Below are 12,706 nucleotides of genomic sequence, written 5' to 3' on the forward strand. Positions count from 1 at the left end.
ACATTTCTGTGATCTACAGCATAGTCCTGAATCATTCAAATACCACATACTGGAAGTAGTATCACAATCCAAACATATGGACTTCAATAATAAACTTTTGCAAAGGGAAACATATTGGATTTTCAGATTACGGACAGAACATCCACAGGGCTTAAATGAACAAAATTCATACAGTTGTTATATATAGAACCTTAGCATACTATAAATCCCTAATTGAATACACCCAATACAATAAGGGTACTCATAGCACCATCTGGTGGTATTTCTTCTATATCTTCATATAAACCTTTCTGTTTCTTTAACATCTTCCCCTTTAAATTGAGGCAACCCCTTGATGCTTTTCATACTCGCAATTAGAACCTAACACACAGCAGAGTATCCCGTGAGTATATACTGTTTTAGAAATATACAATTTGTTTAAAAACAAATTTTTGGATGTTTGTAACTCTTTAATGCTTATGGCCACTCCTTGTTCCTTTGACCTAGATTCCACTGTAAAAAACAGGTATCTCTAAGGAGAACAAGTGTTAAATTTGGAACTATGTAAGTATATTGCAATGTTGTTTATAGTTGTTATTCAATGGATAGGTAGTTACTTATATTTTGTGTATGTAACTATTGGTGTCTTTGATATACATTTCATAATGTAAATGACATGTATCTCTAAAGAGAACAAGTGTTAAGTTTGGAACCATGTTAGTATTAGGCAATGGATGATGTTTTATGGATATATTTTGTTACTTATGTTAGTGTACGTAACTATTTTCAGACCACCAGAGGAAGGCCTGATGCAGGGCCGAAACCGGTCGTGGCGAACTTACTCTTCTCGGCATTAGAATATACAACGCCGATTGCACTTCAATGTATATTGGACAATCCATTTGAGGCTGCTTGTTATTACTGTGAATTTAACGCCGACTGCATTTCAATGTATATGGGACAATCCATTTGATGGTGTTTGATATTACTGTGAATTTAAACAGTATACTAATTTGCCAGATATATTATTTACTGTACTGATTCATTTTCAATTGTATATATAGGAGGTCATTTGTGTTTGAGTTGACTCAGGAACCCATTTAGAGTGTTCTTTCCAAAGCTTTGCTTTGTCATGGCTGAGTGGCAACAAGGATTAAGTTTTGATGATAAATTTAAGGAATCCTTAATCAAAGACAGATCATTGTTTGAATCTGGGGAATCTACTTCTGGTAACCCCAACACGGCAACAGGCATAAGGGAGTATGAAAAACTGAAACGCAGAGAGATTAGATTAGATTTACATGCTTCAACATTGGCAGAATATATCAGAGCTAACAGAATTCCTAGGGGATTACGGATTTTTAAACCCCCAGGAATGTTTCATGATGATGAATCCTTTAATCAAAAATGGGTGGCAATTCTCAATAAGTGCTCGCAGGATTTGATGCTCTTACTTATTGCACGCTCCAATGATGAAATTGCCAATGTAAGAACCCAAACTCAGGTTATATTGGAGAGACTCAACTCTGAGGACCAGTTTAAAACTGATTTGGACACCCTCACATGTAAACTTAAAGAATTTTCCCAACAACTTAGATCTTTCAAACTTAAAAAGTTTGAGCGGGATGAAAATGATTACAACAATAACAGAGTTTATGTCAAGGACAGAACGCCACAAGATTCAAAGTAACAGAGTTTATTAGATTACAGAACTCAAAAATGCCCGTAAAACACAAGGGCCAGGCAGTTTTTGCCTTTAGGAGCAAAAAGGGGCAAAAGTAAATGTTCAAAAGATAAACCGGATTAAACCGGAGTTTAATCCGGGTAAAAACAAACTGCTTGCGTCAGCCTGGGTATAAACGAAACGAAAGCCAAGGAACAAAAGATACAAAGAATGCAACTAATTGGCAGCAGATTCCTCTCTGCTGCCAACACTGTGCTTAGAGTAACTTGCGTCGCTCCCCCACACACACAGCAGACAGGATCTCCAACACGAGTAAATCAGCCAAGGATTGTAGCAGTTGAGTAGACCAGTTCCGTTCCGTAGATCAAAGCCAGAAGCAGACGTTTGTAGTTTTTCCAAGTCCAAGAAGGGGGGAAGACAAGCCGTGGTCAGTTCAGTCCGAGTTCTCAAAGCAGGAGATGGCGTCCGTCAAGAAGACGACGGAGGGTCAAGCTAATAAGAGTAAGCACAGGTTTGCACAAACAAATGCCCACACAATCCCTCCCGCCGTCTGACCCTGGATTCCAATCAACTTACGTCACAGCACAGGAAAGCACACAAGTCTTCAGGGAAGCGTCCCACACACACACGGATCCCAAGCGTTTGCCCAGATTACCTTGCCCAACGCAATTTGCAATTGCTCTCAAGCCCCATTTTATGCCAGTTACAAATCTTCATCACTGTCAGCTGTCCTCCTTAACCCGGGCGTTTCCTCATCACTTTCCTCGTCAGAGCTGGAACACCTCTGACTACGCCCAACAGCATCTCCAGCTGTGGATCCCGTCCCATCCCTCCAGCTAAACCATGGGTCTAATCCTGAAGGTCCCCATTCATCTTCTGTCCCATCATGGCCAGTGGCACCCACTTCCTCCCTTACCCGAGTCCAATCCATCTCATCCTCCTCTGAGCTAACCAGCCCCTCCTCCATTCTCTCCGTAAACCCTTCGAAAGACTCCTCGTCAGATGGTGCTGCAAATATGTCTCGCAGTCTTTTTCTCTCTCGCTCCTCGAGAGTATCTGACTCTCGAGGAGTCTTACGCCCACGTCTGTCAGTAACAGAGCCATGAGGCTCAATCATAACACTATCCCCTCTCACAAAGGCCTCCTCCCCCGATGGCGGAGAAGTGGCAGTGATACCCTCCGCTATAGCACCACGACGACTAGAGGTATCAAGTTTCAACAGCGAACGATGAAAGACTGGATGGACCTTTAAACTAGACGGTAAACGCAAACGAAACGCAACAGAAGAAATCTTTTTAACGATAGGAAAGGGACCCAAATACCGAGGCGCAAACTTTCCCCCAGCCTGTTTAATATGTTTGGAAGATAACCACACCAAATCCCCTTCTTCCAACTCCTCCCCTGCCTGCCTGTGGCGGTCAGCCTGAGTCTTCTGCGTTGCCTTAGCTTCCAACAGTAAGCGACGGGCAACATCATGCAATGCAGCCATTTCCGAAGAGCGGTACACAGGGTCCGAAGAGACCACATTGGTCGACGGCGCCACACCTCCCCGTGGGTGAAAACCATAAGTTAGCTCAAATGGCGTATGCTGACTAGACGTGTGCACCGCATTGTTGTAAGCAAATTCCGCCACCGGTAACCACTTTACCCAAGCCGTGGGTTGATCTAAACAAAAACAACGCAGATACTGCTCTAAGAGCCCATTAACCCGTTCCGACTGTCCATCCGTTTGCGGATGGAAAGCTGAAGACACGTTTAACTTAGTCCCCAAACACTCATGGAAGTGTTTCCAAAAGCGTGACACAAATTGCGGAGCCCTATCTGAAATAATCACCTCGGGTGCTCCGTGCAAACGATAGATGTGCTTTGTAAATAGTAAGGCCAACGTAGGGGCCGCCGGAATGGTTGAACAAGGAATAAAATGAGCCAGTTTACTAAATAAATCCACCACCACCCAAATACAAGTATAACCCCCAGACTTAGGCAAATCTGAAATAAAATCCATGGAAATGATTTGCCATGGCCTCTCCGGAACAGGTAAAGACGATAACAACCCTCTAGGGCGCCCAACAGGCGTCTTACTCTGCTGACAAACGGCGCAGCTGTCACAAAAGCGCAGAATGTCTTGCCGCATCTTTGGCCACCAGTAGCTCCTGGTGATAAGCTGTACGGTCTTGAACCTGCCAAAGTGCCCAGCCATGGGTTCGTCATGGTGGGCTCTAATCACCTCCAACCTGAGGGTCCCTACTGGTACGTAAACCTGCCCCCTACGCACCAATACCCCGTCTTGATCCTGGAGATGCGGCAGTATGGTACGGTTACCTGCAGAGAGCAGCATCAGTTGCTCCTGAGTCCACACATCATCCTTCTGAGCCTCAAGGATCTGGTCATGTAACCCAAGCTCATTATCTACAACACACAGAGAGGCAGTAGGCAAGATGGTCTGACATACTACCTGCTCATTGGTCTTAAATTCCGGCTTGCGGGATAAAGCATCGGCCCGCAAGTTTGCCTTCCCCTCCACGAACTGCACCTTGAAGTTAAACCTGGAGAAAAACAAAGCCCAGCGGATTTGACGCTGGTTTAACTTCTTTGCTGTTTGCAAGTGCTCTAAGTTCTTGTGATCAGATCTGACCACGATCTGGTGCCGTGCCCCTTCAAGCCAGTGCCGCCACACCTCAAACGCCACCTTAATCGCCAACAACTCCTTCTCCCATATGGTATAGTTCTGCTCGAAGGGTGTTAGTTGCCGCGAGTAAAATCCACAGGGACGCAAGGTCCCTGAGGAATCCTTCTGAGACAATACAGCCCCCAACGCGTAGCTAGAAGCGTCCGCTTCTACCACGAACGGTCTGTCAACATCAGGATGGGTTAGTATGTTGTCCGATTGAAAACTAGACTTTAGTTGTAGAAATGCCTCGTGAGCTTCCCGCCCCCACACAAATGGCTGTTTCTTGCGCAGAAGCTGCGTCAAAGGTACCGTGAGCTTTGCAAAATTCGGAATAAACTCCCGGTAGTAATTAGCGAAACCCAAGAACCTTTGTACATCCTTCTTAGTCTTCAGCTCCTGCCATGAGTTGACGGCGTCAACCTTATGTGGGTCCATTTTAAGTTCCCTACCTGACACTACATGACCTAGGAACTCCACTTCAGGCACATGAAAGACGCACTTGGAAGCCTTGGCGAAAAGCCCATTAGCCCGCAGTCGGTGCAGAACCTGCTTGACATGTTGACGATGTTCTTTCTCGTCCTTAGAAAAAATCAAGATATCATCCAAATAAATCACTAAAAATTGGTCAATTAGGTCCCTGAACACATCGTTCATGAACCTCTGGAATACCGCAGGAGCATTACAAAGCCCAAAAGGCATGACTCGGAACTCGTGGCATCCGAAACACGTGTTAAATGCCGTCTTCCATTCATCCCCTTCCCGTATACGGATTAAGTTATAGGCCCCCCGCAGGTCAAGCTTGGTAAAGACCTTAGCCCCTTGCACCCTTGATAACAGTTCCGAGATTAAAGGGAGCGGGTACCTATCCCGAATGGTGTATTTGTTTAGGATCCGATAGTCACAGACCAGCCTAAGTTCCCCAGTCTTTTTGGCTACAAAGAATACTGGTGCCGCAGTTGGAGAACTAGATGGGCGAATAAACCCCTTGGCTAAATTTTCATCTAGAAACTCCCGCAAAGCTTGCCTTTCCGGTACAGTCAAGGCATACAGCCTCCCTGCTGGCAGTTTCGCACCTTCTGCCAACTTGATGGCGCAATCATATGGCCTGTGCGGTGGTAATTTGTCCGCTTCTCTTTTACAAAATACATCAGAGAACTCCCCATACTCAGCAGGCACTCCCTCCATATCAGAATGAGTAACATTTAGAGTGCAACAATCCTGCCTCTTTAAGATCACTTTACGTGTTGCCCAATCTACTTGTGGGTTTACTACAGCTAGCCAATCCATCCCCAGGATCACATCATATCTAGGCAAGCTCGTAATATCCCACACAAACGTTCCCGTTACTCCCTGCACCTCCCACGTTACTGCTGAGGTTTCATGGTTAACCACCCCAGTCTCCAGCAGTCTCCCATCTGCTCCTTCCACCCACACGTCGCATGCCTTGCGCACTCTAGGAATGCCATGCTTCTTAGCAAACTCAATATCTACATAGGAGACCGTAGCCCCTGAGTCCAGCAGTGCCAAAGTAGAAACAAGTTCCCTTCCCCCAACAGATAATGTAATGGGTACGAAAACATGCTTCCTCCCCTCAGTTGACTGCTTGAGGAGCCCTAGTGCGTTGGACTCACGTCGCACTAGGGCTGGCCTTTTCCCGAAAGCTGGGAAGGTTTCACATTACAATTTTTGGCAAAATGCCCAGCATTCCCACAGTACAAACACAAGCCCAGCTGCCTCCTACGGCTCTTTTCCTCTGTAGACAGCTTTTTAAAGACCCCAAGCTCCATGGGCTCTTCCCCCATCACCACAGGTGCCCTGGTTACATGCATGGGTGGCGCACACATTGCTTTTGAGTGTTTACGAGCCTCGAACCTTGCGTCTAAACGCAGCACCTTAGCTACTAAGGCGTCCCAGCTTTCAGCCGGCTCCAAGCATGCTAATTCATCCTGGAGCATATCACTTAACCCGGCAGTAAATAAAAGCATGAATGCATTTTCCCCCCAATCCAGCTGGTGGCGATACAGGTTAAACTTATTTAAGTAATCCAAAACAGTCCCCTTTCCCTGTTTCAACCGATACAGAGCCCACCCAGCGTTCTCCGTGCGGAGAGGATCCCCAAAAGTATCAGTTAACAACTTTTTGAAATTATTCAAATTGTCCTTGACTGGGTCATTTCCCAAAATTAAATTAGTGGCCCATTGTCCTGCGGGACCGGTCAACAAACTCAAAATAAAGGCCACCTTGCTAGTGTCTGTAGGAAAAGCATGAGCACTGAGCTGAGAAAAATAAAGCTCCACTTGTGCCAAAAAGGTTGGCAACTTGCACCTGGTTCCGTCAAAACGTTCAGGAGTCAAAACATGTCCTTTCACAGCCTGAGCTGTTTGGCTAACGGTAAAAGCCGTTTGCAATTGGTCTACTTTGGCCCTTAACTCATCCATCGTCTTCCTGACGGGTTTATTGCTGCAATAAACTTTTTATGGGCGTTGGGCAATCTGTCAAGGACAGAACGCCACAAGATTCAAAGTAACAGAGTTTATTAGATTACAGAACTCAAAAATGCCCGTAAAACACAAGGGCCAGGCAGTTTTTGCCTTTAGGAGCAAAAAGGGGCAAAAGTAAATGTTCAAAAGATAAACCGGATTAAACCGGAGTTTAATCCGGGTAAAAACAAACTGCTTGCGTCAGCCTGGGTATAAACGAAACGAAAGCCAAGGAACAAAAGATACAAAGAATGCAACTAATTGGCAGCAGATTCCTCTCTGCTGCCAACACTGTGCTTAGAGTAACTTGCGTCGCTCCCCCACACACACAGCAGACAGGATCTCCAACACGAGTAAATCAGCCAAGGATTGTAGCAGTTGAGTAGACCAGTTCCGTTCCGTAGATCAAAGCCAGAAGCAGACGTTTGTAGTTTTTCCAAGTCCAAGAAGGGGGGAAGACAAGCCGTGGTCAGTTCAGTCCGAGTTCTCAAAGCAGGAGATGGCGTCCGTCAAGAAGACGACGGAGGGTCAAGCTAATAAGAGTAAGCACAGGTTTGCACAAACAAATGCCCACACAATCCCTCCCGCCGTCTGACCCTGGATTCCAATCAACTTACGTCACAGCACAGGAAAGCACACAAGTCTTCAGGGAAGCGTCCCACACACACACGGATCCCAAGCGTTTGCCCAGATTACCTTGCCCAACGCAATTTGCAATTGCTCTCAAGCCCCATTTTATGCCAGTTACAAATCTTCATCACTGTCAGCTGTCCTCCTTAACCCGGGCGTTTCCTCATCACTTTCCTCGTCAGAGCTGGAACACCTCTGACTACGCCCAACAGCATCTCCAGCTGTGGATCCCGTCCCATCCCTCCAGCTAAACCATGGGTCTAATCCTGAAGGTCCCCATTCATCTTCTGTCCCATCATGGCCAGTGGCACCCACTTCCTCCCTTACCCGAGTCCAATCCATCTCATCCTCCTCTGAGCTAACCAGCCCCTCCTCCATTCTCTCCGTAAACCCTTCGAAAGACTCCTCGTCAGATGGTGCTGCAAATATGTCTCGCAGTCTTTTTCTCTCTCGCTCCTCGAGAGTATCTGACTCTCGAGGAGTCTTACGCCCACGTCTGTCAGTAACAGAGCCATGAGGCTCAATCATAACAGTTTACCAGTGGCTATACTCTAAACGCCAATATTCTAAAAAACAAGTAAGGTTTAGTGAATATACTTCTGAAGAAGACACAGAATCCATGTCAGACAGTTCAGGACGTAGCATGGCCTCTACTAGGAGTGATAACATTCGGGTACCCAGACGTACGGGGCGTACTAGGAATAGACCCAATCGTTTTTTTCAAGAGGCTCCAAATGCCAAACGGAAGACCTAGTCGTGAATTTATCTAGAAGAGTTCTAACCCCTCAAGAGAGGGAGGTTGTCAACAAAGGTCTATCATTTGTCCCTAAACCTAAGTATAATCCATTTAGGATGCGAATAGAATTAGCTAGGTTATTTCGCACCATTAGATTAAGACATCATTTTGGAACCAAAATAAACCCTATTACCCCCACTTTCAAACCACGGAGTAATTTTTTTCCTACGACTGACCATATTGGCCTCAGAGTTTTTGAGAAGACAGTATCTGAAGAATTATGTTGTACAATTATAAAGCACAAAAGATCATACAGTACAAATTTTTCCAGTAAGGAATGGCACATCCTTCACAATTTAGCTAATGACAAAGATCTGGTTTGGAAGCCAGCTGATAAAGGTGGAGCCATAGTATTAATGAACCGCACTGATTATATGGATGAGATCCATAGACAATTATCTGTAAGAGAACATTATCTCAATATAGAACGGGACCCTACACACCATATCCAGTCAATTATAAGAACGGTGACATTGGAAGGGCTGGCACTTGGATATATATCAGAGGATGTATATAAATTTCTACATACACCATGGCCCAGAATCCCTGTACTATATACTCTACCCAAAATACATAAAAACATCAGACCGGTACCTGGCCGTCCTATTGTATCCGGATCGGGCTCAGTCTTAGAACCACTAGCTAAATTTGTGGACCACTATTTACAACCTTTTGTGAAACAGACTTCTTCCTATGTTAGAGATACAAAACATTTTATTAACATTATTGAATCCTTGGTGATCCCAACAGATGCAGTCCTGATGTCTGTAGATGTAATATCACTGTATACCAATATTCCGTTAGAGGAGGCACGATATATATGTGAATCAACCTTGAACAGGAGGCCTAATCACCACCCTCCCACCTTTTTTTTGTTGGATCTTCTTGATATTATTCTTGAAAAAAATTACTTCAAATTTGATGAAAAATACTATTTCCAAATACAAGGTGTAGCCATGGGCAGTCCTGTCGCGCCAGCGATAGCCAATTTATTCATGGATAATTTGGAGAATGAAACTATCTTGAATCACACAAAGAACCCTGTAGCGGACGGCATTATCAAATATTGTAGATTTATTGATGATATTTTTATCATTGTTAATTCACATCAGGAGGCAGTAACGTTATTATCCTGGATCAATACAATTCACCTCAAAATTAAATTTACAGGAAACATCAGTTCTACATCCTTGATTTTTCTAGATGTCGTGGTTACAAAGGAAAATGATCGATTGAAAGTGAGTAACCACCGAAAAACCACTGATAGAAACTCTTTGTTACATTACAACAGTTACCATCATTGGGCATTAAAAAATAATTTACCCTTTACACAGATGCTCAGGATTAAACGCAACTCCTCTACCCTACAGGACTTCAATCAGGAAATGGAAGAGACAAAAAGCAGGTTCAGAAATCGAGGTTACCCAGAGTCCATAATACAATCAGCCTACTCGAAGGTTGCCAGTATTCCTAGATCTAAACTCCTAGAGGACAAAATTAGACCAGGAGTAGACAGATTGATATGGCCACTCACACTTACAAGTTTGTCCAATCTAGCCATCAAAACTGTTAAAAAGTACTGGAACTTAATAAGAGACATCCCTGGATGTGATAGACCCCCTTTGGTAGCATATAAAAGAACAAGGAATATTGGGGATATATTGGTACATTCAAACATAACCAATAGGCCCCGGACTGTAAAATCTAATCTGGTGGGCAACTATCGCTGCCATCATTGTTCAGTATGCAGCCAATTGATAGAGACCAAAATCTTGACACACCAACATCTATCATTCGAATTTAAATTTCCCCATTTTGCCACCTGTACAACCAAAGGGGTTATTTACATGATAATTTGTGATTGTTATTTATCATATGTGGGGCAGACTCGTCGAGAAGTTAAGAGCAGAATTATAGAGCACAGGAGCAAAATACGAAATCATGTCAGAGAATCCATACTGTACAAACATTTCTGTGATCTACAGCATAGTCCTGAATCATTCAAATACCACATACTGGAAGTAGTATCACAATCCAAACATATGGACTTCAATAATAAACTTTTGCAAAGGGAAACATATTGGATTTTCAGATTACGGACAGAACATCCACAGGGCTTAAATGAACAAAATTCATACAGTTGTTATATATAGAACCTTAGCATACTATAAATCCCTAATTGAATACACCCAATACAATAAGGGTACTCATAGCACCATCTGGTGGTATTTCTTCTATATCTTCATATAAACCTTTCTGTTTCTTTAACATCTTCCCCTTTAAATTGAGGCAACCCCTTGATGCTTTTCATACTCGCAATTAGAACCTAACACACAGCAGAGTATCCCGTGAGTATATACTGTTTTAGAAATATACAATTTGTTTAAAAACAAATTTTTGGATGTTTGTAACTCTTTAATGCTTATGGCCACTCCTTGTTCCTTTGACCTAGATTCCACTGTAAAAAACAGGTATCTCTAAGGAGAACAAGTGTTAAATTTGGAACTATGTAAGTATATTGCAATGTTGTTTATAGTTGTTATTCAATGGATAGGTAGTTACTTATATTTTGTGTATGTAACTATTGGTGTCTTTGATATACATTTCATAATGTAAATGACATGTATCTCTAAAGAGAACAAGTGTTAAGTTTGGAACCATGTTAGTATTAGGCAATGGATGATGTTTTATGGATATATTTTGTTACTTATGTTAGTGTACGTAACTATTTTCAGACCACCAGAGGAAGGCCTGATGCAGGGCCGAAACCGGTCGTGGCGAACTTACTCTTCTCGGCATTAGAATATACAACGCCGATTGCACTTCAATGTATATTGGACAATCCATTTGAGGCTGCTTGTTATTACTGTGAATTTAACGCCGACTGCATTTCAATGTATATGGGACAATCCATTTGATGGTGTTTGATATTACTGTGAATTTAAACAGTATACTAATTTGCCAGATATATTATTTACTGTACTGATTCATTTTCAATTGTATATATAGGAGGTCATTTGTGTTTGAGATGACTGGACTTAACGTCAGGGGAAACCTTTACCTTTACCTTACCACTTGTACAGCCATGGCTCAATGATATGAAATCCTGGGAGCGGCAGTTTTTCAAGGTCTTTACCCTTCTCTTCCAAAGAGTGCTGGTACCGCAGCATAACACAAATCCCAGGAATCCATCGCAATGAGCCATGGCAGTTCAAGTGGTGTCAAATTGCATTAATTCTCAAGTGTAGCTGCACCTTAGGTTTGACCTTTAGTATTGCCCTTTTTTCTCCGAGAGACTTATGTCAAGCTGGCAATACAGAGAATGAGTAACAGCTGGAGATGTTCTTGTTGTCCCCACAGTGGTCTCCTGTATAGTCTCTGATTGGAGTGAATGGAGCAGCTGTGCAGAACCCTGCAAGGCAACACACCGTGTTCGGAGGAGGCATGTGATCCAGGAGCCAAAAAATGGGGGTGAAGCATGCCCTTCTCTAGAGGAAAAGGCTGGTTGTTTGGAATATTGGACACGCCATGGAACAGAGTGCAAGCAATCCCTTAGTAAGTAGAGCAGGGCACTATTTGGGGATTCTGGATTATGTGCGGGACAATGTTTTAAAAACCTGATCATAGATGCAATGAGATCCAGCATGACCTAAATACCCTACAGGTAACACAATCCTCTCTAACCTTGGATGATAAGCAAGGGTCAGCCCTAGTTACTACTTGGATGAGAGACCACAAATAAATTCCAAGTGAGCTGTTTAAAACCCCCTCCCTAAAGTGGATTTAAAGTGGATCCAAGCTCTAGTGTGATTAATGATAATATGCAGGTCTGCTCTCACAATAAAGAGATGCTCTGGAGCCAGGGTAAGGACAAATCCCCATTTCTGTTTAGTCAAATTATGAATAATCACGTGTTATGTGGAACTGTGGGAGAAAGAGGGAAAATAACAGAGCATTAAAATCCATAGATGTCCCAATCTTTATTGTTCTGTAGATGTAACCAGGCTTGGAGCACAGCTGTCACTTATCATGTTTGTGATGTTTTCTTTCCCCCCTTTTATGTGAATAGTCCCAGCATTAATAACCACTGGAGGCTATGGGAAAGCAAGGAAAAAGCGTGCAGTGTCTAACGAGAATGAAAGAAATGGGTAAGTTAATGTCCCTGAGCATTGTAATCTATAGAGGTGCCATTGTTTCCACTCCCTTTGGCTGCACTGTTGACTGCCTGGCGTATAGTAAATGATAATGACTGCAGGGTTTATCTGTTCTTAACACCCTGTTTGTGATTTGACACCACTATGACATCCTGGTTGTGATTTGACACCAACTTCCTTTTGTGGACTCTTGATAGATGTATAATTCTTTGCTAGATTGCTCCAGACCCCAGGATTCTGCAGGGTGGAGCCATGACAATTAAAGTGGGGCCAAACTGATATAACTTTGTAGTGCAGATACACCTACAGAGT

The 12,706-nt window shown here is 43.4% G+C and overlaps 2 protein-coding genes across 2 annotated transcripts in view; both read left to right on the plus strand.

Annotated features, from left to right (window-relative positions):
* LOC100565305 (somatomedin-B and thrombospondin type-1 domain-containing protein) overlaps positions 1-12,706 on the plus strand; it is a 36,171-nt gene that overhangs the window by 9,694 nt on the left and 13,771 nt on the right. The window contains exons 2-3 of the mRNA XM_003220646.3: positions 11,601-11,795; positions 12,310-12,388. Coding sequence (XP_003220694.2) covers positions 11,601-11,795; positions 12,310-12,388 — 274 coding nt within the window. The remainder of the gene's footprint in view (positions 1-11,600; positions 11,796-12,309; positions 12,389-12,706) is intronic.
* LOC134298500 (uncharacterized) lies at positions 7,332-11,235 on the plus strand. Its single transcript, XM_062978922.1, has 2 exons — positions 7,332-10,749; positions 10,976-11,235. The coding sequence occupies exon 1, from the start codon at positions 8,297-8,299 to the stop codon at positions 10,391-10,393; it is 2,097 nt and encodes a 698-aa protein (XP_062834992.1). The 5' UTR covers positions 7,332-8,296; the 3' UTR covers positions 10,394-10,749; positions 10,976-11,235.

Source organism: Anolis carolinensis, chromosome 4, assembly GCF_035594765.1.
Source record: "Anolis carolinensis isolate JA03-04 chromosome 4, rAnoCar3.1.pri, whole genome shotgun sequence".
In the NCBI taxonomy this organism is placed as follows: domain Eukaryota; kingdom Metazoa; phylum Chordata; class Lepidosauria; order Squamata; family Dactyloidae; genus Anolis; species Anolis carolinensis.

Bases quoted from the DNA above. Each gene is read 5' to 3' on its own strand.
- LOC134298500 (XM_062978922.1), top strand. From the start codon at position 8,297: ATGCGAATAGAATTAGCTAGGTTATTTCGCACCATTAGATTAAGACAT.